A 25794-nucleotide genomic window follows, 5' to 3' on the forward strand; every position below is an offset into this window, starting at 1 on the left:
GAACACACCAACAAGTAAACAGCTCGCCTTGGCCAATGCGCAACTCGGAACACGGCAACTGAAGAAACGGTGCGGTGAGATTGTCAATCGCCCATGTGGGGTCGAGGCTCTCTACCTATTACCTATACCACTTGCATCCATCCATTAATGGGTTCCACGGCCCACGAGGGAGGAAGCCAAAATGCCTGCAACAAGCAAAGCTCGAGGTCCTTGATATCACAGTCTACACACGGCACAGTGCTGCTTTTCCAGCAAGAACTTGCGCGAATTTACTTCTCCAATATAGGTAGGCAGGCAATTGCCCATGGAAGGCTGTCAAGCCCGTCCCTTCGGCTGCAACGGAATCGATTTAAACGGGTACCGCCTCCATCTACCACAGCAAGCCCATCTCTGGTAGGACGATGGATATCATGCACAAGAGATTGCGCGAAGTCTCCGAACGGCGAAATGACGACAAATCCAGTATCCAGCCTCGTGCCAGTTCCTGGTCGGTTCTCGTAAAGTATCGGCTTGCGCTTCTACATTGTTGTTTTTCTTATTTGCAGCCTCTGTTTAATTACATGAGTTATGGGAGACGAGGCCTTGCCAACTTGATCAACACCTGTGTCTCGGCAGCTCTTGAGGGACCAATCAAACAAATGCGCAAAAGCTTAGCGCAGGCTATTGTCTTTCATAATACCTATTGCATGAGCCATCGTCAAGCTTCCAAATATGCGCCTGTTGCCCTTAGAATGTGCTTCAGGCTTTATTGCTTCTGGTGATCATATCGCGAGAAATATTCTCTTAGCAGACTCCGAACGGATGGCGGCTTCGGGCACGCCGCCGCTCTACAAGGACTTCTCATTCACTCTCATTTTCACCTTGTTACCTGGGCCTGCTAGGTTCCATCCGAAGGGAAGATCCTCCAAAAACCAGCTCCCCACATCTTTTCCCCGAATCTCCACAATTGCATGCGACACTGTGCAAGCTAAAGCTTTGCTTGACCTGACATGCAAGGATCCAGCAACCGAGTCTGAAATCAAGCCTTATCGACCCAGTTTCAATGCCGGGAAGAAGCATGCATCCTTTGTTTCCGGTGCAATCTACGAACTTGCGAGCGACGGTCATCCAATAATCAACGTATCGGAGAAGACTTTGAGATGAAAGAGTTTGTTAGCACCAGGGCCCACGATTAACATTTGTCGCCACCCTGAAACAAAGTCTCATCCTGTTGACTTCTAATGACTCTGAATAACACAGCATGTGTTTGCTGCTGCATGGCATGGGTCTACCAGCATCATGAGAGAGCCCTGGGCTGCCGGCTTAGCGTGGAAAGTGGAGAGTCGATACAGTATCCCATGGCTGACCACTGAAAGCATACGAATAGGTGCCACGGCAAGCCTCGAAACTCTCTCGATGGGCATCTCATCAGTTCTCTTTTCCATGTCCGATGTGGTTTATTCACAAGCAGGATTGTCAGCTGGTACTTGTTGAATTTAGAGGTCAGAATTCCAGACCCGGAGTTCGATTGAAATCCCGGCTGGAAGTCCCGGGGACGAGGGATAAAACGGCTATGCTTGCAAGGTTTCGCGCCCTAGCTGCCGACTTGTGGCCGGGACACCTCGCTATCACCGGGATTTCATCCCAGCGCGACAACCGCTTGCGTGAGTAGTGTGATGAGGTCATAGGCCATTAGTGCGTAGACTTGAAGGAGAGCACTTTTACGAAAGACCTATCATGCTTTTCTACGGCTGTACTTGTAAGTGAGAGCCTCTTCACGGCAACGATTCGCCTTCCTGGGTCGACCTGAAAATCCTTACCAGCCTGGCGAGGTTTTGCTATTACTGTTGTGTGAGTACAGCTGTGGCCGGATAAGCAGACCAAAACATACACACATATACTCCGTGGTTTGAGGCGTCCCAGCAGCCGGGGCCGAGCTTGGCAACCGCCTAAGGAAATGAAGGCATCGAGTTCTGAAGAAACACGGATGCGGTCAGGGTGGTCTGGGGGTTCGACATGCCTTCTAGCCTTCCAGAAGCGATAATGTTGCGAAATACCGACCCTGCGTACGGCCCAAGCTAGGAACAAATCCGCGGAAATATGGGGTGCGTAATTAGTGGTATACCTACAGAGTATCGTCACCATGAAACCCAACTCTGAGACTTCGCACCTAGCAACATCGAATGGGTTAATGGCTCTAGGGGGGGTTAGAAAACTTAGGACCTCTATCTTAGGCGATAAAAAGATCTACGCAACTCTAGCTCAAGCTTGGGGGCCCTTTACTGGGTTTAACCTAGCATTCACTTATAAAGTCCTGGGCAAGTTTCCTTGCTCCCTATAAGGTAGCTCTATGGTGTCAGGCGCCGTTGAGGTCCCCATGTATCATTTGGGGAGCGGTCAGTGTTTCTACTGGGTGATCAACACTTTGCTCTGGGGTTGACCAATATCGAGCACCGGAATTCCACGCGCATGTGGTTGTTCTCCGCCTAGTAAACCATGATAAACCTGTAGATTAGTGGTCCTTGTGTTGATTTGCTTGTTGATTTCTGTGGGTGACTCCAGATAGATGGTAGCGAATCTTGATGATGAGACAACTCTTCAATGTTCGTTCGTCTTGACGCTATTTGTAGCGCAGGCATGTTGATTTTCTGATATGCTCAGCTTTTGGCAATTACTATCTAGAAATAATTTATTATTAAACTTTGATTTTCCGTCAGACACAGTAGGCAGTAACTTTTCTTTATACTATATTGAATAGCCCGAGACTGGTAATCAGCGCACACAGCATTATGCGAGATCACCTAGGTCTTGTTAAAGTCTCAAATCAACAGATCAGTATAGGGTAGTGAGTATGCTATTTGTAGTACATATCGCTTCATTCTTATGGCTCAATCAAGAGTCATACAGGACTAAAAGCTGACCACGATAGAACCTAGACTAGGAGATGCAAGATCTTGATCACTTGTCCTTGTCCCACACGTGTCTGACATTCTTGATAAGAGCCATAGAAGGGGATACAGCGGATTCGACGATGTTGATCCTCTCATAAGAACACTCCTCACTGCGCCATTTTCCTTTGCTAATTCTTTCGATCCTCTCTTGCAACAAGTAGTCTGATGGGTAGTCCAGGAATTATTCGGGCGACTCGAACACACCTTCTCAACTTATATCGTCGTCATTCTTGATCGGGCCTTGCTCGCCAACCTGTCACTACCTAACTCGTCCTAACCATCTTATTCCTGTGGGCACCCACTACTACCTACGCATACCTTAGGCCGAGACCTTGGGATACCTACCTACTAGACAGCCAACCTAGGTACCTATCTACTAAGGTACCTAACACCTACCACCATCCTGGTCTATCTGATCGCAAGTTCAAGATTGAAAAGTGAGAGCCAAGCGCCAAGTCAGTACCACTTACGGATAGAAGCGCGTGTATTCTCCATAACAACAGTCGAACGCACATGAGATGGCACCGTCGTGGGCAAATGATTTACGGCGTCTCAACCGCAACAACTTGACGACTCTACGGACAGCGCCATGGGCTGAAATATCGGGGTCACTGGGCGATCTGGGCACCTTGCTGCCTCTGATGATTGCCTTGGCCACACAAGGATCAATTGATTTGGGAAGTACACTAGTGTTCACAGGCTTGTTCAATATCCTCACTGGCGTGTTCTATGGTATTCCTTTACCTGTCCAGCCCATGAAGGTGAGTTTCCGAGCAACATATTCGTGTCAAATCACATCAAGGCTTACCTCATGGTTACTGTATAGGCTATTGCCTCAGCAGCCATACAAAATGGCTCTCCCATGGGTGTCGTCACGGCTGCAGGCCAATGGGTTGGCGCTGCCGTACTCATCATGAGTGTTACAGGTCTCCTGAAGGGGGTTGTCCGTGTTGTACCACTCCCAGTAGTAAAGGGTATTCAGTTGGGAGCAGGCCTCTCGTTGATTCTTGGCGCCGGATCTTCTCTGCTTCAGCCTCTGCACTGGGGCCGTCCAGCTCTTGACAACCGTGTGTGGGCTTTGATCGCCTTCCTCGTTCTAATTGGCACGCAAAAGCTGTCCCGGTTCCCCTATGCTTTGATCTTCTTTATACTCGCCCTTTTATTCGCCTTTGTACAGGTCGCTATTTCTCACGAGAGCCTCCCGTGGCTTTATGGTTGGCACCCTCGCTTTGTCATGCCGCACTGGGTTGGAAAGGGTGATTCGCCTGCCCTGTGGATGGCCATCGGACAACTGCCTCTGACCACACTCAATTCTATCATCGCCGTTAGTGCACTATCCCAGGATCTTCTACCCGAACTTCCCACTCCCTCGGTGACATCCATCGGAATCAGCGTTGCGCTGATGAACTTGAGCAGCACGTGGTTCGGAAGTATGCCTGTCTGCCATGGTGCTGGGGGATTGGCCGCCCAATATCGCTTCGGGGCTCGGAGCGGCTCCAGCATCATGGTACTGGGAGCTTTTAAGCTGGTACTGGGGCTTATGTTTGGCGAAACTCTCGTAGATCTCTTGAAGCACTACCCCAAGAGTCTTCTTGGCATCATGGTGATAGCAGCTGGTCTCGAGCTCGCTAAAGTGGGCAACAGTCTCAACCAAGGAGCCTCCGACTTATGGAATACGGCTGCAGGTCAGGGTCCTCGTCGACAACGTGATCTTTCAGATGATGAACGTCTGGAGAGATGGACTGTCATGCTCATGACCACTGCTGGAATCCTCGCTTTCAGGAACGATGCTGTGGGGTTCTTTGCTGGCATGCTCTGCCATGGAGCGTACCGTCTTTCGGAACGACTGACAAAGCGATACTCGCATCGCGCATTTTCGACCGAGAATGAGGCCCTGCTTCACTGATTTTTTGGCTCTTTCGTTTTGTACTACAAAGACCTTATGAATACGTATTTCGCATGGCGTTTTGTTGCTTCTCGGACTGTAGGGCATCGGCATCGGCTTCGGGTGATCGTCTTTGCTTTCCTCAGTATGAGAACATTAAAGGATAGTCTACATCGTAGAAACTATATGTTAGTATCCAGTGTTGAAAATGCCCTTGGAGTTTGTGATGTGATATTCGATCTGGTGGGCGTAGTTTGACTATATATTGCTGGACTATGAATGTTAGTTGATGATAAGCTTTGCCCTGGATATTTTGTAAAAGCGTGAGCCTCGATAGGCTTCTCAATATGCTACCTAGTCATGCGTTACAAAGAGTGAGGATGGAATACAGCATGTATACCCAAGTAGTTTCTGGATGTAGGTCGTTGGGTTGTCATTTCCAAATGCTGATACGTAGTACTTCTAAGCAAAGGGACCATGGTTGACCGATCAATTGAACAGGTTTAAGGACTCCGATTTGATTCGGAATAGAAATTTCATAATGCTCATCGAAATGCTTATATTCAGATAGCTTCATTTCCACATCGAGCAACAGGGTAGGCTGGTTGCAGTAGGGAAAAACGTAAAGGAATGCACTACCCTAACGAAATTGTTATATACAAGAATGAGAGCCCCTAGGAACGTAAAGCCAGGACTGTATGATACAACACAAGCCACTCATAAGGACACAATGTGTGGCTCGATTTGAGTGACATTGAAGATTATATAGGTATTTTTTATGTTAATTCTATTTTGGTCCCTGAACAATAAGGAATAAACTTACAACTCAAACGCGGGGAAAGAACTCACGTACCACCATACATGTGTACCTCCCTCACTCAAGAGAAGACGCAGTAAGGTCTTTGTCTGAGGTCACACTTGCTTATCAGAGTCATCTACCTCACAAAGAGTTTTGATGTCTTTTTTCTACCTGCCTCTTGTGGGAACAATGTCGAAACTGGTGCCTTTGATCTTTCATATAAGTAAATGCCTGGGAAAGTGCAGCCAACCCAACAAGGTCATATTCGTGATTGCGACTTCCTGATTGCCCAAAGCGTACTAGCGGCGCAAAACATCGCGGTCAACCGCCAATCTAGCAAGTAAGAGGAGACTCGGGGTCTGTGAAGGAAGGAAGCCCCACAGCTGACCTATCAAAACGTGCAGCCTTGCCCGCCCGGACCATCTCAGTTATCGCGGCTCAAAGGACCCAGAAAGCCTCGCCCGCTTGAACCTTAGGTTTTATTTTCCCCGTCTCCAGCCAACGTCGATACCTTCTGGATTACACCCTGAGGTGAGGGCGAAGTGACGAAGGAGCTGGTCGCACGAGCAGCGATGACTTCGTCCATTGCTGGCCTGAATGGCCTGCAGAACAGCCTGGGTACCGACAGAGATCCCCAGGCTGTCGCATCCAGGACCGTGACAACGACATCAACAGAAACAGAAGCAGAAACAAGAACACAACCACAACCACAAGCTGCGTCTTCACCAGCTGCGACGCCATCAAATGTGACTCCCAATTCGCCTGCGACAAAGATAAACGCGAATTTGCATTCACCGACGAGCAACGACGAAAACCGCGACTCAAAAGTTGCTGACTCGGCACCGGCCAAACTCCCAACGCCTTCTGCTTCTACTTCTGCCCCAATTGAAACTTCAAGCCCAAATTCAAACGGAAACTCTGCTGGGGTTTCTGCCTCTTCGACTAGGGCTAAGACTGCCAACTCTTCAAACTCAACTTCCACATCCACCCCCGCGCCTCCCTCGACAGCCATCGTCCCAACTGCATCTGCTCCCCCTCCAATAATCGCATCAAATCCATCGCCCGAAGAACCTTCGGCTGCTCTTGCACCAAAGGCCGCAACCCCTGACCAAGAACCAGCATCGTCTGCCCTAGCGAAAGTGTCAGACTCTCGACCTTCACCATCTACGCCACCCTCGACTCGCGGCGTTCCGAGCGCTCCTCCTACAGCTGCTAATGCTACCAAATCAACATCGCAGCAACAGCCAGAGATGCCATCGAGCACCGCGGCCTCAGTCCATGTGATTGCTAACTCTGGTGATCGCACCATGCTTGATGCTTCAACCCCTCGCGATGCGGCTGTAACATTAAATGTTGATCAAGCTCAACAATCTACACCCTTGCAGCTACAGATGCAGGCCGACAACTTGGGAGAGCAATTTGCGCCGTCGACACCTTATGCTGCAACATCGATGCCTACCATCAACCAGCACGCTTACATGATGATGGCACTGGCTACAATGTCAGGGGCAGCCACAGCCATGTCACCACCTCCCACAGTCACTCCAGCTCAAGTCACTTTGCCTAACCCGTTAGACGAGTCTTTCCAAGGCATCGCCCCGACAAATTCGACGCGCCAATCAGATTCTCACAAGGCTCTTGAATCCTTTGCACGTATTGAATTTGCCGACAGCGTATTTCAGATGACCACCTATGCTGTCATAATTGGACGAGATCAGCGTGCACTGGAGCAGGCACGCCGTGACGAAAGACGCGCCGAAGAGTATAGGCGACGTACTGAAGAGAACGTACACCTAGGTCTCCCACCACCTTCCCCGATACACCCAGATCGAAGCAAGTTCAGCAAATCCTATGTCAGTGAAGAGGGAGGTATGCTGGGTCCCGAATCAGATACTGGGGAAAACCCCCGACCTACAAAAAGGCGTAAAACGAGTACACAAGGGTCATCACAGCACGACTTGGATGAAGCAGCAGCACAAGCTCAGGAAAACATGATTTCTAACCGACAATATGTTTCTCATACGCCTGGCGCTGCAGCAGTTGATTTGGGCTCTCTGCGTCCCTCGCCATACCATGTTCCGTTCATTGGTATTCACTCACCAGGTCCAAACATTGCCTCCAAGACGAAAGCTATTTCCCGGGAGCATTTGAAGATCGCATACAATCAAGACATGGGTGTCTTCGAAGCTATACCCCTTCATAAGAATGGGTTCTTCTGTGAGGATGTGCACTACAATCGTGAAAAGCTCGTCCTGCGATGCGGCGATCGATTGCAGATAAAAGACGTCGACTTCCGTTTTCTCATAAATGGAGTTGAGAGGGGCCGAACGGGTGCCGAGGAGGATATCGAGGAAGAACCCGCCATGACCCTCAAAAAGCGACACGCCCAAGGCGGAAAGGAGATGAGTTTCGACTTCGAGTCTGCACATGGTAACGGCGAAATCCAGGATACGAGCGATGAACTGTCTGATGTGGCCAGCCCACCTGAGTCTCCTGACTTTGGTGACGGTGATGAAGATGAGGAGCCAGCAGCCATCCAAACAGTGGAGACAGTCCAAGAAAAGGAAGCCAAGGCTGAAGCCGATATGGAAGAGGAGGCAGATGGTGAAATGGATGCAGAAATGGACATGGACATGGACATGGATATGGACATGGACATCGATGACATGACAATTGCTGGAGCAGACTCCGGATTGAAGCAGGATGGCATGCTTGGCCCGCATCAAGGAAATTTGGTGCCTCAATTACCCAAAAAGAGGGGACCTGGCAGGCCACCCAAGAATGGCTTTATGTCAAAACGGGAGCAGCGGCTGCTGAAGAAGCAACAGCAAGAGATTGCCAAGAAGACCCTGCCACAGGCACCTCCAGTAGAGCCGCCGATCAAACGTAAGGTTGGACGGCCCCGAAAACATCCTTTACCGGAGGGATCTTCGGAGAGACCAGAAAAACGCAAGTATAAACCTCGCAAGCCTCGGGAGGACGGTGCCGAAGGCTCAGATGCAGAGAGGCGAGCAAGAGAAAAGAAGGAGAAGAAAGCTCGACCAAAATCCCCTCCCTTGGAGCTCAAAATCGAGGACTACACCGAAGAACAGCTCCAAAAGCCAAACAAGAACTATGGCGTGCTTATCGACGAAACTCTTACCGCGGCTGGACCGGACGGTCTTACGCTCAAACAGATTTACAAGCGCATTTGTCAGAGATATCCCTGGTTCTACTTCCATACAGAAACGAAAGGTTGGGAAAGCAGTGTGCGCCATAATCTTATTGGAAATGAGGCTTTCAGAAAAGATGAGACTACGAACCTTTGGTCTCGTGTTCCAGGTGTTGAACTCGATGCTGGTAAGAAGAGAAAGGCATCGTCGCCAGACCGTGCAGCAACACACGTGTATGGCCAATATCCAGCTCCGTATGCCTACAATGCTCAGCATATGGCACCTGGAGCTACTGGCTACCCCCCTGGCCAAGCACCTCCAGGTTATCATATGCCAGCATATGCGGCACAGCAGACGCAGCCGGGGCGGCCAGCGCAGCCATATGGTGCATCTGCATCACCACCAACGCCTGGCCAACCAGCTCCAGTAGGGGTGGCATCACAACCGCCAGCGCCAGCCCAGCTACCACCAGGTTACGGACCTCCGCCAGCCCTTGCGCGCCCACAGCTTGGGGTGCCGCCGCAGGGTGCTTACAGTTCCCCATACGCACCACGGCCACCACCGCCAGCAAACACACCGATCAAGAGCGAGGAAGGGCACGCCAATGCTGCAGCTGCTCCTGCTGGTGCACCGCTTGCGCAGCAGCAGCAGCATCCCCATCCCTCAGTGCCTCTGACTGCTGCCGCAAAGACTGTGCCTGGATCAGGACCGCCACAGGTGCAACAACAGCCTGCCACTCCTGCGAACCGTACCCCGTCGGTTTCAACAGCGTCTCCCGCAGCCCGCTATGCCATTGAGCCCAAGTTGCTCGCTGCGGTTGTCAAGCTGAAGAGTGGCCTGATAGAAAACCTTAAGAAGGCTCGTAACCCCAAAGCCGAAGGGATTGTCATGTCAGCACTCAACCGCTGCATCGGCCTTAAAAAAGATGCGACCGAGAACGACAAAATGGAGACTATTTGCATGAAAGGCATCCGCCAGGTTGTTGATGCCTATATGAAATCAAAGAGTCCCACGCCTGGACCCGCCTCTTCTGGCTCCCCTCCTGCTGCCGAGACGATGCCTTTCTTTGACGCCAAAGTTCTCGCGTCCATTAATGGCTTCAAGGATGTCTCTGTCAAAGCTCTCAACCCAAAGCTTGGCGAGGCCAAAGCGGAGGCTGTCACGTTGTCCGCTATTGACCGAGTACTCGGCATAGCAGACGCCAGCATTGTCCCACCACCTGGTGAGGGTGAGGCTGTTGGAAACTTCGAAGGGATCGAGCTGCACCTCATGAAATCCATTCGGCAGCTTCTGACGGGTATGAACCAGAAAATTTGAGATCGAGATTTGATGTGGCAGCTGTTGCAATCGTTGAGCTGCTATCTCTGGATTGACCAGAGTCAAGTTCAAGGATACCGCGGAGGTTAGAAAGAGGTAGTGGAATTCTAGAGTAGGGTACAATGCTTTTCATGGCGTTTGGATGGTCTAACGACGGATACGACCCAGGGGCGCTGGACTTATTTTACTAAGGCTCTAACGTCCCAAAGCAAACGACCCTTTATGCTTTAGGGCATCCTTTTCATGATAGGGTCATATGTCGAGCGAAGAAGCTTGATCCAAAAAGGTATATGGAGTTTCTTGTTGGGGCCATTGATGCCCCTTTCTTCTCTTGTCTCATATACCTCTAGAGCAAGCGATCGTCTTCCAATTCGATATTTCATGAACTTTTTTTTTTGCATTCAATTTATCTGCGCGAGACTATGTGAACTTCAGAGCTTAATTGCGCGCCCTCAGCTCAATCCGTATTCTCTGCTCAGCAGAAAATCTCCATCCACCCCAGGGTGCTCTCGATTGCAATAGGTTTGTGTCACTCAAATGTAAGGATCTTCGTTCACATTATGACCACGAGAAAAACAGGATTTCAAGCTACCAGCACGGACGCCGTCCAGAGGGACGCTCATTTTCTCCAGCTCAGCAAATCATCCTCAAGACTTTCATGTTTGTAAAAATGCCAATAATAAAAGCCCTCCTCATCATCATTGTCTCTTGTAACATGACAGTCTTGTTCGTTCTTGTTCGCCAGTCTCGGCCCGTGCATATCCACTACCAAAGGGATGAGCTGAGATTCTCCTCCACTTTCCATTGCATTGCATTCCATCCGCATCTGTTTGTTTCATCACCATATCTTATTGAGATTTCCAGTTTCCCCCTGCGCCCGAGGTATCAAGTAAAAAGAAAAGAAAAGACAAGGATTAAGCTTCTATATGAGAAGGGGGTGTGGGAAAATGTGTAAGGGAAGTTTTGTTAGGGAAAGGCCAGATACGCCTCACACCGATTAGGAAGAAATTTATAAGTAAGGTCGTGTGCATGGCATCGATCAAGCTGTCTGTAGGTTCTCTTGCTCTTTCTCGGGCTCGAGGTTTGACTTGGCTTCTTCAGCCTTTTGGCCCGCGAGTTTGTCGACGCCAGAAACACCGCTGTCAGCCTCGTCGTATGAAATTCCCAGGCCGTTGGCTTCCTTTCGGGCCGTGCCAGCGTCCTCTTCGGCCCCTTCGTCGAGGTTCATTAGAGCCGGTGGGCGATGACGCATCTGCTTGGCTTTAGAAAGAGAGATTGTCTTCTGCTGGTACGTCGTAGTGATGGGTTTCGTATCATCTCGATCAATTGTCGCCTTCATCAAGGCCGCCATCCATAAACGACCTTGCTTTAAATTGGGAACAGCGAAGTAGTGAACGGTTGGCTTTGTGAAGTTCACAGCCCTGGAGAGACCAGCTCGGGGAGGAACCAGCTTGAAGATGAAGATAGAGTCATCTCCCTTTTCTAAGTTATCATCGCTATTCTGGGACGCAGGCATCGATTGACCCCCAAGGCTTGTGATCGTAGCATGAAGACCTGTGAGTTTTTCATTGTCTGCTGGTAGAACTCGGTGAAACGAGATATCGATGAGTCCCTTTTCCTGGTCGTCATCTTCTGAGTAATAATAAGCCAGCCGCCGGCCCTTGAGAACAAAGAAACGAGGCTTCCAGGTTGTCATGAGGTTGGAACTCTTCTTCCTCATCCAGCCACTATAATCGGCATCTTTGCTTGCTTCCTTTGGCGAGATTTTGAGCAGCCCACGGGTGTATGCGCTCGTTTCCTTCTTGCCCTTCTTGCCAGCCTTCTTGTTGACCTGGGTTACGGGAGTGCTGGGACTCTTGGCAGTGTCGGGCGATTCAAGATCGAAGCTTGCTCCACCTGATGGAGTTGTCGAGCCGGTTCGCGCAGGTGAGTCAACTAAGAAATCTTTGTTCGATGAGTCCGTTGGAGTTGACGCCTTAGATCGGTCAAGGCTAAGGTTATCAGATATGGCCCGCATACCTTTTCCTCCAGCAAGGGCAATGGGTTTGTTGACCATTGACGACAGCCAGTCCGAGTTGAAACCTTGATGTCTCGATGTCATAGGTGAGGCGGTTGAGCGAGCGGAACTGACCGAAGTGTCCAGTTTGGTGACGGTGGGTGAAGGAACATCATTGGGTGGTGGCATGTTCATCGTTGATTCCGAAGCGGCTGACGCAGTTCTCCTATGAGCGCCAGACTGAATACCGTAGTACTTTTGAGCTGCTGACGAGATACCCCCTTCCGCAATAGACCCCACGCTACCGAATCTTGACTGTCGTGCCATAGCTGTGGCGCTTCTAACCCTTTGCTCTTCGGCATAACTTGACTTTCTCGATTCAGCATTGCTGTCGCGCTTTCGCAACAAGTTTCTCTTCCTCCCATCCACCTCTGTTCCAGAGAAGTAACCCCGATCAGCGTCGACACTAGAATCCTGTGCTTCTGCTCCCGATGGGCTAAGTAGATCCTGAAGGCCAGTTGAAGAAAGGGGTCGCTGGGGGGGTTGCGAATAAGCGTTGCCTAGGGTCCAATTTCTGTCAAATGATGGTTGCTTTTTATGGGCAGTCTCGCTTCCGGGGAAAGTACCCGATGTCGCGATCCTAGGAACGGGAACGGCTGGGCTTGCCGTCGCAGGGCCAGCTTGGCGAAAGTCAGTCGACGAAGAGTGTCGACGCGAATGGTTCAATTCTCTGATCGACGCCGCGGATGGCCGCTTGATATGACTAGCGCGGTTAGAGCTCTCTTGCGCATGAGATCCTCCAAATGTCGGAGATGCCTTTGGCGTATTCTGCGATAAGGAGAGTCGCCTGGTCTGAATAGAAGTGGGCCGATTGGTCAGGGTGTTTGCTCGGCTCCGAGATCTACGGCCTTCTTCTGAACCATCGTTTCCAAAGGTTTGTGTTGTACGCCGTGTCTCCAAGCCTTGGTTACTCACTTCATCCTGAAGTGCCTTGATTTTGTGCCAAGTCTTGAGGCGCCGGCCGACAGACCCAAGATCGAATGCCTTGATGAACAGTGAGCTCTGATCCATACCAAGGATAACCTCACCGGATATCTCTTGGTCCCTAAAGACCTCGCAGTGGTGCTTTTCGACACCCGAAGTAAAGAGATATTCGGCAACATCATCGGGAGACCACGATTCGACTTCGTCTCGCGTATGAAAACCCTCCTCTTCTTCGTCAGTCTCTTCACCTTGTATGTATGATGCTCGTTGGTCGGGATGGGTGCTGCTGTATTCGCTTCCAGAATCGTTCGCTATCGCCCGGAGTCCGCCATTGCTCGCTGGTGATCGTAAATCGGTAATGTGCTCGTCAATAACAGTCAGCGTTTCATGCAAGACAGGGCTGTCCTGATTCTGAGTCGTTAGTTGGCTCAAGGCGGGCAAGACAGGTGGCTCGCTCGGCACCAGTGAGGGTTCGGATTTGACGTTATTGAGAGGTAATGTCACAGGGTTCCTAGTTTGTGGTTGTTGCAACTCGTTCTCTTCTTTGGTACCTGTATCGGCGCTCGAGTCCTGAGCCTGTTCTTGCTGAGCAGTCTGGGCCTTCGAAACACTGAAAGTGCTTGTGGGAATATTTCTTGGGGCTGGCCTAGTGTAAACTGCCAAGTGTCAATCAATGTTCTCGCCGTGGGGTATAGAACACCGTTTTTAACCAACCTTCAGGAAAGAGCCCATTATTATTGTTGACCAGATGACGGCCAAGGAACCATCCATCACCAAACTCGTCGTCTCGTTCTATGAGTTCAACTCGGTCTCCCTTCGCAAGACTGAGTTCATCGGAGCTTCGAGCCTGGAAATCATCTGCAGGGTTGGGAAACGAAATCAGTATCAGAGGATACTATAGACAAAGAACGGGAGGAGAGAGGATCAACATACGTATCACAATCAAGGTGTCGCCAACTTCTGGCTTGGGCAACCCTTCATTGGGGCCTCGTGAGGCCATGATGAGATGAAGCGATGCGCTGGTGATGGTTGAGGCGATTGCGTTGATGTCGGACGTTTGAGGCCGTGCAGGGAGGAATGGATGGCAGTTTAAGGGCGGTTGGAAACTCTGCGGAACCTGACGGTGGCGCGGGACCGAGCCTGATAGTTACAGCGGGTAGCCAGCCAAGAGAGGCTTGTCTGTAGAGTGAGGGAAACAGAACGAAGTCTGACTTGTACGCCATCCACCGAGCCAATACTCCGTTGCCGTATTGCCAGAGCTGGGTTCGGTCGGTTCGACTCTCCACAGCGAAAGAGCTGGAGATGATGCGTAAGTTGGGTATAAGAGCTTGAGGAGACAGACACACCAAACCCGGCCGTGGCTGAGGTGGTGCGCTATGATAGTGCGCTCGAGTGGTGCGCTAAGGTACGAATGCTTTGCTGGGGTGGAGCAGTTGTCGCGGTTGGGGAAGAAGTGTGAAGTGCGTGGTCCCTGAACAAGGCGAGATGCCTGGGTATCTTAGCGTGGAAGGCTGCGATTGGTGCGACCGAGCAAGGGGAGGGTTTTTTTTCTAATGCAAGTGACGAAAAGACTTGGGCAAGCTTAAGTATATCTTAGATAGCCTCGAGACCAGTTTATTTTGGCGCCCCGATTCTTGCTCCCTGGTGGCCAGGTCTGAACATATGGCTTCGATAAAGGGATGTAGGCTAGGTCACAACACGCACGGCCGATCGTATCAAAACGCCGGAAAACTCAAGGTTGTTTGTCGTGAAATATTCAAACAAGCAGGTGAGAAACTTTCGGTAATCAACGGTTCGACAGAAGCAGAATGGATCATGGGATGGGATTTGACTTGCTGGCGGAGTAGCAAATACTATATTCCATACAGTGTATCGACCCCTCCAGTCCAGTCCAGTCCAGTCCTGGGGCTCCTGGGATTGGATGATGTGGTCGAGTTTGCAGATACTATTTTAGGAAGCCAGCAAAGCGGACTCGACATGAGCGGGAGCAGGTGTCGTTGCCTTGACTTTGTATATTGCCTCAATGGCTTTGAGCAAGAGGCCTCTTTCCTGAGCAGCGATCACCCAGTTTGACGAAAAGCCCAACTAGTTGGTGAAGTTGATAAGATTATTGAAGAATGGAGTGGTTGTACATGCTGGCGATGCCGCAAATTGGTGATAATGCAGGGTCACGGCCAGCTCTCAAGTCGTACAAGCCTACAAGGCAAACAGATATGGCCGAATATTGAGCTTATTGCGTTGACCGGCAGTCACGGGTACGGGCATTGCAGAGTCATCAGACTTGTCGAACAACTCAGACATATGGAATGGGGTAGAGGAGGAACTCGTTCTTACTGTTCCCATCTATTGACAGTATATACATCATGAGAAGAGGAAGGAATGCTATCGTGACTTAGCACTAGTTATGTAAGGTACCTTGCCTAAGGTAGTTATCGTGCAATCAAAGATCCTGGCGCAACAAACTGGCTATTGTTTATTGGCATTCATATCAGGTACCCAGGCTAGGGGAGGAAAGAAAACTCAGCACCTTAACCCTAAATGATAAAAATACTTATGTAAACTTAGCCTGAATTTAGTACTCTATTTACTAAGTTTATTTCGACACCGTACATCAAGGTTCGGTGTTTTCTTGCTCCCTGAGGCCAGGCCCCATTGATACCCATGTCAAGCTGAATTATAATCCTGGGTGGTAGACAGTCACCTTTGAGGACAAGCTATCGTTGGCATGTACTTGCTATGACAACCTACTTACAGGATTGTTTGCTCTGTCTTGATAATCTATCCCAACGTTAGCATGATCATGGCTCTCCGGAATTGTGATAGGGGCCTGCTTTTATATGAGCAGACGGTTTGTAGCAAACGGAAATTACAGTGTTGTTGAACTCACGGGGCTTTGGTTATCAACCAGCCAATCTACTTCCGATTACTTGTCATTCATATGAGGAAACGAGGCACGGTGCAGGTCGTGTAACGCATAATTCTTCAAACCGATATAGTTTGTGCACAACAAGACTTTTGGCTGGCTGAAGCAAAAGGCAACATAAGTCGTCGTGTGGTGAGAAGTGGAATTCCACACGGTGTGTATCCAAGCCAACGATTCGAGGCAAATAATCAACGACGAATCCAATGTTATGGTGTACGATAATGGACAAATCCATCCTACTAGGCACATAGGACGTTTTTAAGTTAGTTCACCAGAGTTTAAATAAACGAGAACCCAGTCAACGCCAACGTCAATGCCAAGATCACATCACATCACATTCTCCCCGCTCTCACACTTATTTTCTCAGACAAAAAGGAAGGGTCCATACTTAACCTAGTAGGTAGAGGTAGGTAGTTGCGCTGAGTCACATACGTAATATGATAATGTACCCCAAGCAATGGTCTAACCGAAAATTGCGGTAGTTTAAATTCAAACTTGGTCTTTTGAGAGGGAGCATCTCGATAAGAAAGAAAACATTCAAGGGTACGGATACAGACGTCGATAAACATCTATTTTGGAATAAGTTCACAATGGGGCATATGGTTCATGCTGTAGGCCTGAGACATGCAGTGCAATTGTGAACATTAATGAAGACTTCCACCAAGAATACCTAGGTAGGTACCTACTATGTACTGGGTAGTAGGTAAGTACCCATCAGCCACTCGAGAACTTGAATATCGGCTGGCTGCAGCTACATACGCCCTCAGAAACTACAAGACGTAGGTAGGAAAGTACCTACCATGTATGCATGTATTGCGTATTTGTCGTAGGTACCTACCTTACCTACCTCTTAGGTTTGCTCTTCCCCTCGTTTCTTTGTTTGTTTGTTGATAGCTGAAGCCTTCCTTCGTAAGGTCGGTTGGCGCCACCCAAGATACCTATCTACCTTACCTATTTTCCTTTGTTCAATAATATCTCTGCCATGGAAGGCTCGCCTGCCTTGCGCTTGCGCCTTTCCCATTATTAGCAACTAACGTTATTCGAAATTGGGCTGCCACCTAGGTTTAATCGTTGGCGATGCCACAGGGTTTCTCCGCTTGCCTCCGACCAACAATATTCACACATCTCCCATCCATCCAGTCATCCAGTCATCCAACCATCCAACCATCCAACCATCTACCTACCTCACCCAACCCTCTCATAAGTCTGCTGCTCTTGATATCGACCTTTCTTCGACCTCAAATTTCTTCCGCCGCAGGCTGTGCTATTGGGTTGGTTTTGCTCGTCGAGCTGCGCTGACAACATCGCTATTTGCCTTGTCTTGTGCTTGACTTCACTCACCTCAAACCACTTCGCTCTCGATGTTGATTCACGACCCTCGCTGCCTTGATCGTGCGAATTCACTTCGCTGAACCATGATTGACTTTGCGGCACTCGACTTCAAAAAGCGGCGACGTTGAAGCATGATTTCAAGTAGTGTTCCGCGCCCAGGTTTCGCAGCAACTCTACATCGTGACCCAGACCTTCATACAAAAAAAAAACCATACATCCGTGAAATGCCACATACCTCAAAGTCGAATCAGTCACGGGCTAACCCTTCACCCGATGCTCAACAGATCGCTTCCTCCAACCAAACTGTCAATTTCCTCCTTGGTGGTCGCGCTCGCTCATGGATGACAGGGGACCCATCCGCAACAACCAACCCTACTAGACTCGCTCCAGTAGCCTCCAGTAATTCCTGGCAACGGAACAAAAAGAGAAAGGTGTCTGACGCTGCTCCCCCAACCCAGAACGACAATGACATACATCGCGATAATCACCCGACCGAGCAATCATCCGAACAACAACCAGGTGCCGGAGAATCAGCAAGGTATATGATCTTCCCCTAACTAAATATCCTTTCCCATCGTCTCAGGCATGTTGTTTTGCCAAGAAACAGATCCTCGGCTGCGTCTCGTAGCCTTGCATCTCCTTCTAGGATTCGCACTATCGCCACCAACGCTGACATTGCTTACATTCTCCAACATTTCTGACTCGGTTTCATAGAGCTTCGACCGTCCTACCCTCACCGGCGCTGACCGACGCACCGAGCCCGAATGTCTCGAATCAAACCGACTGCACTAATCCCGATCCAAGCGCTCACGTAGGAAGCGCAGGGCCCGGGGGGCCAGTCTCCAATAGTAACATGAACCAAAGCGACTCGACACACGTCGCGACTAATACCAACTACCCAAGCTCTACGGCCGCCATCTCCTTGCAGCCCAGGACTTCTATGCCACAGCAAAACTACGTCACTCAAGCGACAATTCAACCTACGGCGACTGGCCCTACGTTGGCTGATCAAGCTCCTCAGGCAACCGCCTCGCCGCTCTCCCACATAGAAATACGCCCTCAAAATCCAGGAGTGCCTCTAGAAACGAACTCGAGACAGCATATCAGACCAGCCACTGCTATTGATCATCAAGCAAAGCGCCCTCGGGTCCAAGAAGCAACAAGCCCGGGAAATTCCAGAGACCGCAATATCTGTCTAAAATGGTCCAACTCGATCGACCACCGCATGGCACAAGCTGCCCATGCCGGGCTCCTGAATGAGACAGTTGAAAAACCACGATACAGGATCTTGGCGGAAGCATGCCAGAACGAAGATTTCTTCTACATTGCTTTTCACCAGGCACTTTGTGCTTGGTCCTTAAATAGAGGGCCGATTCATGCGCTCTTCCATGGATTAGTGCAGCCAAATCTGCTGGATGCTGCCTTCGACGTAGCGCAAACCATTCTTAGGAAGAATGAACACATGTCCCATGCACATCTGCAATGGTTTGCCAATTTTCCCAGTACCATTGCTGAGTTCTCAAGGGTTTTCCCCAATACAGAAGCGGCTAGAGACATTTCTGCATTTCTCATCCAACTAGCAACAACCTGGCAATCGCTCTCACAAAATGTTCTGGCACGAAAGTATCCTTTGCTCGCATACGAGCTGATATTCGTCCTACGTTGCCGAGCCAAAGGTCTACAGTCTATGCTGTTCACCATGAGCCGCAGGAGCCTTGGCGTAAATGACGGCCCTGTGGCAGCTGCGATGAACGCCATTTTTGATCAGGATAGGCTGGACGAAGCTGCATACGAGGCTCGCGTTGAGGCTCCTGAAACCCTCAAACGCGCGAGGGAGACAATCGCGATGAAATACCGGGACCTTGTTATATCCGCGGCTCAACGAGCAACATCCAGTACGTTTCCCTAGAATCCGCTTTCTATTTTAACGAAATACTCACTCTTCCGGCTAAAAGATGCAGGCTCGAGTGCTCATATAGCTGCACAACGTGGACATCAATCTCTACCGCCTACAGCAGCTAACCCATCTTATCCCGTGCATACCGCACCTGCTTCATCTCCTCCCCTTCCGTCACATTTCGATGCATTCGCTGTTAGGCCTTCCGTAGGCGACCCAAGGTTGGTAAGCCCGGGGTCTGTGAATAGCCACCCGCCTTCTACAGGCAACAGTGTCAGCGGGATCCAGAGACCACGACGGCCGAATCACCTCCACATCCAAACTGATACTACAACATCGTCGCCTCATTTCGCCACTGTCCACCAGTCTCCCCAGTTACCACAGCATCCATTGCCCAGGTCATCAAGCGCTGGGTCGCTCCCGATACTACCAAACCGCGGATCTCCTGTCACGACTAACAACACTCCTATCATTCCATCGAATGGCCCATCACGAACAGCTATTTTACCGCCAAACAATCCTCTATTGCAACGACGAGCAGCCTCCTTTGCACATCCATCCCAGACGCTTCCTGCCCCTTACGGGACATACACCGAAAACCAAGCACCGCAACACCAGCTCGCAGGAACGCCGCAAGTCTCGAGTCCAGTTTCGCAGATGAGCCCTCACCACCATGGCCAGCCCATGCAGTCCCCGCAGTTTCAAATGGCATACAATCAATTAAACCCGCCTCGTATGGCATCTAATCCGCAATATAACATGATGCCAGCTCCGCCAGCTCATGTTTATTCCGCTCAGCCGATTGGGCCACGAAATCCAGCATATCAGGTACCGGTCGCTAGCTACCCGCATTCACTGACTGGGCCCGTCCAGCAAATACCGGAAGCCGAATATCCAGCTAGCCCGTATGGCTATGGCTCACTTCAAGTTGGGTTGCAGCATGTCGGTGTACGCAGTCCCAGGCGTGTTCCCTTGATTCCTGGCAAAATTCGACACTATCAGTTTGTCAGACAGCTAGTATACCAACCCCTAGCCCTTGAGCCTCAAAGGGGACTGCGGTCTTTGTCTTTCTACGTGACAAAAGAACAGATACAAAAGTTAGCAAAGAAAATCGAGGGCATTGGTCTTCCATTTTGCTACTATTCCGAGGGCTCTCGTCGCTACCGGCTGCGTATGATTGTGCAACCTGAGACACAAGCTGAACCATGCGAGTCAGATTGGGTGATGTCTGCAACATGCTGGCCTAGCCATATATTTTTTGACCTGAATTCAAAGTCCCTTGAGCTGCGACGCAAACAACATTTTCATAAAGATCAGCCGCTGGAGTTGACAGATTTCTTAGTTGAGGGTGAGAACAAGATGACCATCAGCTATCCTGCTGTTGAACAGAATTCCAAGCCGGGGTATAAGCATTTTATGGCGATTGAGATAGTGGAGACAATGAGCCATAAGGCGATTACCGACCTTATACAGTCACGGCACTTCCCAACAGAGGAAACGAAGCTCAAGATAATACGGCGCTTGCGTCCCTCGGATTCAGACGACATCATCGTCCAGGACGAGACTCTGCCAATCTCCTTGGCAGACCCCTTCAGTAAGCAGAGGGTTGCGGTTCCCGTGAGGGGCGGTCAATGCAAGCACTTGGAATGTTTTGATCTAGAAACGTTCTTGGGGACCAGAAGTGGAAAAGAGCCTCAAAAAGGGGGCGGCCCGCAGCAACAGGGGGAAGAACCTTCGTTGGTGGACAGATGGGGTTGTCCAATATGCGGACTCGATGCACGTCCTATCAGTCTCTTGGTGGACGATTATCTCGCAGCAGTTAGGCGTTCACTGATCAGCAATGGCGACACTCGGACAAGAAACATCAAAGTGGCTCCTGATGGAGCGTGGTCTGCAGTATGGGAGCCGGAGGAGTCTGATGACGATTCACCAGCACCGCAACCTAAGGGTTCGGTTAATGGGCATGTTAGTAGGCAACCAAGGCTACCCCCGACACCAGTCATCGACATATCGGATGATGAATAGAGTCTTTGGGTGTTCTTTCTTGGTGGGAATGGGATAATTTAGGATTTTTGTTCCTATGCGAGGCGTTCTGGAAACAAGTGCTATCGGCATCTTGACAAGTTTGCTTTTTGAAAATAGATACCTTTTTTTGGGGGGAAGGGACTAGGTCTGGCCGCAACAATCCAGAGTTGGATGGTTAGGGAGGGCACTCATCTATCTATAAAGGCGAGAGGCGCACTTATTGCTCTTTGAAAATATATGTCCGTGTGTATATGAAACTGATTAAGATTGCCATTCAATTAAGCGCTTCGTAGGTGGCGTATAAACCTCATTCGTCGCCATTCTTTCCTAACCGAAAGGATGATATGGGACTCTGTGAAAATGGTTAAGTCTACTTTTGACTAGGTACCTAGTAGGTACGTAGGTGCGTAGGTACTGAGGTAAGGCAGTACTCTATCCCGCCAGAGCATTTTCGGGCTAATCTTTATCCCGGTTGCGCCACTGTGAGGTACAGTAATGATAGACGGCTTCTATGAACGACGAGCGAACTGACCTGAATCTCGGGATTGCAAGTTGACCTGGAGCTACTTGAATTCAATTGTTATTAATAAATGCCACCATGGTCGGCAGAAATCCCAGTCCTCCTCGCCGACAACGAGCGTGCGCTCCTTGCGCAAGAGTCAAAGCAAAATGTCACTTCCGGGAAGGGAATCTGGAGAAGCACGTTTGCGATAGGTACTATATCTCTCAGTCTATTTCTATGATTGTTTCATACTAACAGATGAAGGTGTGAGGCTATGAAGAAGGACTGCTCTCCACAGGATACGAGGAGCCTGAGAAGATCCCGGATAATTAACCACGCAAAGGGGTATGATGACGTGAACTTGTATGAGACGTAAAGCTGATTACCATGAACATTATAACTTCCGAAGAGCAAGAACAAGTCATTGCTGTGGGAACAAAGAGTTCGCAAGAGTTTGCTATTTTAAGCCATAGAAACCGAGCGCAGCAGCCAGGCCGAGACAGCGATAGCAACCAGGAAGAACTGGGATATGATAAGTCTTCCAGGAATCCAACCCAGGCAAATACAAATGTAGATAGGGGCACTTCGAAGCCTCCATTTGGGCTATCATGGCCACAAGCAGCTCAAGTTCTTAGGTTCTTCCATGAAGAGTTCACCTCCCAGTTCCCCTTCGTGACAGTCGGGAGTCATCACACTGCAGAATCGCTGCACAAAAGCTGTCCATTTCTATTTCGTGCTATCATGATTGCCGCTGCGCCATTATCTGAAGCCGAGGTGGCCAAAGCGAGACGCAACATACTCGCATATCTGAGCTTCAGAGTAATGGTCGAAGGAGACAAGGCCTTGGACATACTGCAGGGTGTATTGGTGATTATTGCTTGGTAAGTGGATGTCATGCTGGTGAAACAGATTCACACTCATGATCCATAGGGCTCACAGATGTCACATCGACAATAGTCAGGTCATAAATCTGGCCTATCTTACTCTTGGCTATGCACATAACTTGGGTGTCACACAAGACATGTCATCAGTTCAAAGAATGAGCTCAGGAACATCTGACAAAGAACAAATGACAACACTATTGGAGAAAATACGAGCTCTTCTTGGGCTTTATTGCGTTCTCTCAATGTGAGTCTACCAGTAACCACTAACCGCTAACCAGTATTCCTTTCTTTTAATCTAACAAAGGCTTCCAGAATCTCAACGAGACAATCGCGAAGAAATCCTCTCGACATACCCAACATGGAAATTTATCTCAAGATTGTCTCCCAAGCACAGGCAACCCCATCTGATCATTCAATAGAGTATGTCGTTCGGTTCGTTCAGATGGGCGAAAGACTTTCAAGAAGCTTTGGCGAGCCACATGAGCGTACGCTGTTGAGCCCATATGCTGTTCTTCTCGAAGGAACTGGAAGTCGTTTTCGCAACGACCTGAGCCGTCTAGCAGAGTCAGTCCCTAACGGCAATGTTGAAACTTACGGCCAGACGTTTGAGCTTTACCGTTTGTACCTCCTAGTGCGTCTCTTTGAGCCAGCAATTATCGTGGCATGCCACCCTGACGAGGGCGTTCCTCAATTCGTCTATCTTTTGACATGCTTAAGCAACTGCCTTGACGCAATGCAGTCTTTTTTCGACATTCTTCTTGGCTCGCCCGTTGATCTGCTATTGCGCCGTTCAATACTCACACACGATCAAATTCTCTATGTCATGTTACAAGCTGCAAAGCTACTTCTTGTTGAGATTCCTGACTGGGATACTAAGTCTATTCGACAGACGTTGGATCTCACCAACATACTAGATCAAATGGTATCATGTTATGAAGAAGCCACACGATTGCGCAGGGCAGCGGTGAAACGAGTTGTCTTTTCAACACTCGAGGAAGAGTCCCCGAACGAGATGACTAGCATGTTAAAACTAATAAAGGAAATACGTTGGCTAAAATGCTGGCTCGAGTCCAGATTCAACGGGTCGTGGAGAGAAGTTGGGGAAGATACATATCAGGATGCACTGAAACCGACTTGGTCTCTAGGACTCTTGGAAGAGATGCCATGGAAGATCTTAAATCTCTGATTGATTTCTTTACTGGAGTCACTGCCCTTTATCAACGACTGGGCCCTGGAGACGTGTATATGATCTCATTAAAGCATGGGCGAGAGGCGGTTGAAGTGAGCATCGGGATTGCAGGGTATCATATTTAATCTCAGAGAAAGCTTTAGAAAACACCATCATGACTCCTAGAAAATGCCAATATTCGCCATCCATATCTTAAAATCGTGCCAAATGTCCTGTAATACCATGGGTTTATCGCTCATCATCTTCCACATATGCCCCATCGTCAGATTCGTCGTCAGTCAAAGTAAACTCGGGGTTTTCAGTATCGTAACCTCCCAGAGCATCTTCCTCAGAGATCTCGGACTGTTCGTCACTTGACCACGCAAAGCTATCTCCCTCCGACAGCTCAGACTCTTCGACATCATCATCGAAAAGCCCCTTAACGAGCAAGTCCCAACAATCAGGATTAGCCATGTCAAGGCCCTCAATTCTGATACGCCATTTATCCAGGATATTGCCCTCTCCATCATATGGCTCTCGCCTCATCCAGCCAGTCCATAAGGCAATGATCTTTGAGGCAGTCATAGCCTCCACCTTGAACCACTCCTCGTGGCGAACGTTGCAAGCTGGGCATGCTTTTTCTCTCTTCCTTTGGTTCCAGAGCTGAGCATGCACAATTCTCTCAACCTTGACGTAATGCTCGGCCGGAAACTCACCGAGCACTTTTGCTTCGTAGCCGCACTGTTTTTTCCAATCTCGCATACGTTTACTGACGTCTTGAGAATAGCCTATCTTGATATAGGGATGTGCGTCGTGGTAACTCTCAGGAAAGGTATAGAGGTAGATGTAGCCTCCATTCTTCGTCTCCGTTTCGGTCAAGGGTTCAAGAAGTCGCTTCTTTATCGCTTTATTGATTTCTAGGGTCGACCGGGGACGGGAGAAGTCCTCGAACTCATGTGGCGATTTGGGACTCTTAGGTGAAGGTAATTTGGGTAGTAAAAGCTTTGGGGATGGTTTTGCTGGAGTAGAAGGGGACGACTGGGATCTGCGACGACGATGAGTGGAAGTAGTTATAGATGTATTGCCCCTGAGTTGAATCTGTTGTTGCGATGAAATAACACAAGTGGTTGGTGATGTATTATCTGTTTCTTTCTCGGTTTTGAGAGTATCTTCCTCGTCTTCATTCTTGATATGCACCACTTTAAGGGGCTTGAGGACTGTCTCCCACTCTGACAAACGAGGGGGGCCTTGGTCTCGATGTTCATACCGACAACACATGATCAAGTAAGAGACTTCTTGGAGTGTAGCCTGAGCAGCAGAAAAGCTTCCTTGAGCGACTGCTTTCTCCAAGAGACAAGCGATATGAGCCGAGTTGGCTTTGCTGACTGGGTGCTGGCAACGAGCCTTCTTCTGCGTCGAGGCATGGCACTTTTTCACGTCAGTATCGATATTGAGTAGCTCGCAGAGGGAGGCAGTAGTAGTTGGCCAAGAAATCTGGGAAGTGGTAGGGGTCATATTGGACAAGTCCAGAAGCTGAGCTTCGATTTCACTGGGATCGAGCTGCGAGAAGGAAAGGCTGGGGATGGTTTCTATGCCAACACGATGCTTGTAGCGCAGGTAAGATTGAGCATATATAGGTAACTTGATGAGGGTATCTCTAGGCGCCCGCGCCTTTTGGGGGCAGTGTCTGCGAGGAGGGCCTCCAAAGTTTCTACTATTGCACGATGTGTCTGCCTCACAGACCGTGGTCGTGAAAACAGGCCGGGGAGGATTTCAGCTGGGTGGAGTCTGAGTAGAAAGACGTTGGATGATATGATGTTCTTGGTGAGAAGAGTTATCATCTATTATTTTCCCTTATATAGTTCTTTCCGTCTGTGATAGTCTGATTGTCGATCTCACTTACTTACATACACTCACTCAGTGGTAACGATGCCATTCATCCATGGCAAGAGCACTACTGACATACTGACCTCTATCTTGGCCCGAACCATTGCTGAGGT

At 49.5% G+C, this 25794-nt stretch overlaps 8 protein-coding genes across 17 annotated transcripts; 6 read left to right on the forward strand and 2 right to left on the reverse strand.

Moving 5' to 3' along the window:
* The first annotated feature begins 22 nt into the window (after window positions 1–22).
* Window positions 23–2656, forward strand: FVEG_15125 (hypothetical protein). Its single transcript, XM_018904231.1, has one exon. The coding sequence runs from the start codon at window positions 712–714 to the stop codon at window positions 1141–1143; it is 432 nt and encodes a 143-aa protein (XP_018746477.1). The 5' UTR covers window positions 23–711; the 3' UTR covers window positions 1144–2656.
* A 246-nt stretch (window positions 2657–2902) lies between these two features.
* On the forward strand, window positions 2903–5060 carry FVEG_02739 (hypothetical protein). 3 transcript variants are annotated; one of them, XM_018890193.1, is made up of 3 exons: window positions 2903–3311; window positions 3360–3691; window positions 3757–5060. In XM_018890193.1, exons 2-3 carry the CDS (start codon window positions 3449–3451, stop codon window positions 4834–4836), a joined length of 1323 nt encoding a protein of 440 aa, XP_018746475.1. In that variant the 5' UTR covers window positions 2903–3311; window positions 3360–3448; the 3' UTR covers window positions 4837–5060. The 3 variants fall into 3 exon arrangements, with proteins under 3 accessions (XP_018746475.1, XP_018746474.1, XP_018746476.1); XM_018890192.1 differs by having other exon boundaries at window positions 2903–3691; XM_018890194.1 differs by having other exon boundaries at window positions 3360–5060.
* Window positions 5061–5841: 781 nt separating this feature from the next.
* Window positions 5842–6160, forward strand: FVEG_02738 (hypothetical protein; the record flags this gene model as incomplete). Its single annotated transcript, XM_018890191.1, has 2 exons — window positions 5842–5954; window positions 6019–6160. 2 exons carry the CDS (start codon window positions 5842–5844, stop codon window positions 6158–6160), a joined length of 255 nt encoding a protein of 84 aa, XP_018746473.1.
* Window positions 6161–6186: 26 nt separating this feature from the next.
* Window positions 6187–10083, forward strand: FVEG_02737 (hypothetical protein; the record flags this gene model as incomplete). The annotated part of the gene is made up of 1 exon (XM_018890190.1): window positions 6187–10083. The coding sequence occupies one exon, from the start codon at window positions 6187–6189 to the stop codon at window positions 10081–10083; it is 3897 nt and encodes a 1298-aa protein (XP_018746472.1).
* Window positions 10084–10416: 333 nt separating this feature from the next.
* Window positions 10417–15054, reverse strand: FVEG_02736 (hypothetical protein). 2 transcript variants are annotated; one of them, XM_018890188.1, is made up of 3 exons: window positions 13997–15054; window positions 13778–13921; window positions 10417–13719 (listed from the first exon to the last, which is right to left on the reverse strand). In XM_018890188.1, the coding sequence occupies exons 1-3, from the start codon at window positions 14061–14063 to the stop codon at window positions 11123–11125; spliced, it is 2808 nt and encodes a 935-aa protein (XP_018746470.1). In that variant the 5' UTR covers window positions 14064–15054; the 3' UTR covers window positions 10417–11122. The 2 variants fall into 2 exon arrangements, with proteins under 2 accessions (XP_018746470.1, XP_018746471.1); XM_018890189.1 differs by lacking the exon at window positions 13997–15054 and having other exon boundaries at window positions 13778–13972.
* Window positions 15055–16573: 1519 nt separating this feature from the next.
* FVEG_02735 (hypothetical protein) lies at window positions 16574–21551 on the forward strand. Of its 5 annotated transcripts, XM_018890186.1 has the most exons (5): window positions 16574–16840; window positions 16887–17537; window positions 17603–17856; window positions 18033–19213; window positions 19274–21513. In XM_018890186.1, the coding sequence occupies exons 3-5, from the start codon at window positions 17660–17662 to the stop codon at window positions 21238–21240; spliced, it is 3345 nt and encodes a 1114-aa protein (XP_018746468.1). In that variant the 5' UTR covers window positions 16574–16840; window positions 16887–17537; window positions 17603–17659; the 3' UTR covers window positions 21241–21513. The 5 variants fall into 5 exon arrangements, with proteins under 5 accessions (XP_018746468.1, XP_018746467.1, XP_018746466.1 ...); XM_018890185.1 differs by having other exon boundaries at window positions 16574–17537; window positions 19274–21514; XM_018890184.1 differs by having other exon boundaries at window positions 16887–17856.
* A 149-nt stretch (window positions 21552–21700) lies between these two features.
* FVEG_02734 (hypothetical protein) lies at window positions 21701–24003 on the forward strand. 3 transcript variants are annotated; one of them, XM_018890182.1, is made up of 5 exons: window positions 21716–21954; window positions 22007–22087; window positions 22152–22623; window positions 22673–22870; window positions 22939–24003. In XM_018890182.1, exons 3-5 carry the CDS (start codon window positions 22484–22486, stop codon window positions 23810–23812), a joined length of 1212 nt encoding a protein of 403 aa, XP_018746464.1. In that variant the 5' UTR covers window positions 21716–21954; window positions 22007–22087; window positions 22152–22483; the 3' UTR covers window positions 23813–24003. The 3 variants fall into 3 exon arrangements, with proteins under 3 accessions (XP_018746462.1, XP_018746464.1, XP_018746463.1); XM_018890181.1 differs by having other exon boundaries at window positions 21716–21787; window positions 21850–21954; window positions 22007–22623; window positions 22939–24000; XM_018890180.1 differs by having other exon boundaries at window positions 21701–21954; window positions 22007–22623.
* On the reverse strand, window positions 23812–25504 carry FVEG_02733 (hypothetical protein). The gene has a single exon (XM_018890179.1). The coding sequence runs from the start codon at window positions 25307–25309 to the stop codon at window positions 24044–24046; it is 1266 nt and encodes a 421-aa protein (XP_018746461.1). The 5' UTR covers window positions 25310–25504; the 3' UTR covers window positions 23812–24043.
* Window positions 25505–25794: the final 290 nt, after the last annotated feature.

The sequence above is a fragment of the Fusarium verticillioides genome, chromosome 5, assembly GCF_000149555.1.
Source record: "Fusarium verticillioides 7600 chromosome 5, whole genome shotgun sequence".
In the NCBI taxonomy this organism is placed as follows: Eukaryota; Fungi; Ascomycota; class Sordariomycetes; order Hypocreales; family Nectriaceae; genus Fusarium; species Fusarium verticillioides.

What these genes read in the sequence shown, in the direction of transcription:
- FVEG_15125 (XM_018904231.1), top strand. Translation starts at nt 712, where the DNA reads ATGCGCCTGTTGCCCTTAGAATGTGCTTCAGGCTTTATTGCTTCTGGT.
- FVEG_02739 (XM_018890192.1), top strand. Translation starts at nt 3,449, where the DNA reads ATGGCACCGTCGTGGGCAAATGATTTACGGCGTCTCAACCGCAACAAC. An exon ending in TACCTGTCCAGCCCATGAAG is followed by an intron (nt 3,692 to 3,756) that starts GTGAGTTTCCGA and finishes GTTACTGTATAG; the next exon opens with GCTATTGCCTCAGCAGCCAT.
- FVEG_02736 (XM_018890188.1), bottom strand. Translation starts at nt 14,063, where the DNA reads ATGGCCTCACGAGGCCCCAATGAAGGGTTGCCCAAGCCAGAAGTTGGC. An exon ending in CGACACCTTGATTGTGATAC is followed by an intron (nt 13,922 to 13,996) that starts GTATGTTGATCC and finishes CCAACCCTGCAG; the next exon opens with ATGATTTCCAGGCTCGAAGC. An exon ending in TAATGGGCTCTTTCCTGAAG is followed by an intron (nt 13,720 to 13,777) that starts GTTGGTTAAAAA and finishes GACACTTGGCAG; the next exon opens with TTTACACTAGGCCAGCCCCA.
- FVEG_02735 (XM_018890183.1), top strand. Translation starts at nt 17,450, where the DNA reads ATGATTTCAAGTAGTGTTCCGCGCCCAGGTTTCGCAGCAACTCTACAT. An exon ending in GGTGCCGGAGAATCAGCAAG is followed by an intron (nt 17,857 to 18,032) that starts GTATATGATCTT and finishes TCGGTTTCATAG; the next exon opens with AGCTTCGACCGTCCTACCCT. An exon ending in GGCTCAACGAGCAACATCCA is followed by an intron (nt 19,214 to 19,273) that starts GTACGTTTCCCT and finishes TCCGGCTAAAAG; the next exon opens with ATGCAGGCTCGAGTGCTCAT.
- FVEG_02734 (XM_018890180.1), top strand. Translation starts at nt 22,130, where the DNA reads ATGAACATTATAACTTCCGAAGAGCAAGAACAAGTCATTGCTGTGGGA. An exon ending in GTATTGGTGATTATTGCTTG is followed by an intron (nt 22,624 to 22,672) that starts GTAAGTGGATGT and finishes CATGATCCATAG; the next exon opens with GGCTCACAGATGTCACATCG. An exon ending in CTTTATTGCGTTCTCTCAAT is followed by an intron (nt 22,871 to 22,938) that starts GTGAGTCTACCA and finishes AAAGGCTTCCAG; the next exon opens with AATCTCAACGAGACAATCGC.
- FVEG_02733 (XM_018890179.1), bottom strand. Translation starts at nt 25,309, where the DNA reads ATGACCCCTACCACTTCCCAGATTTCTTGGCCAACTACTACTGCCTCC.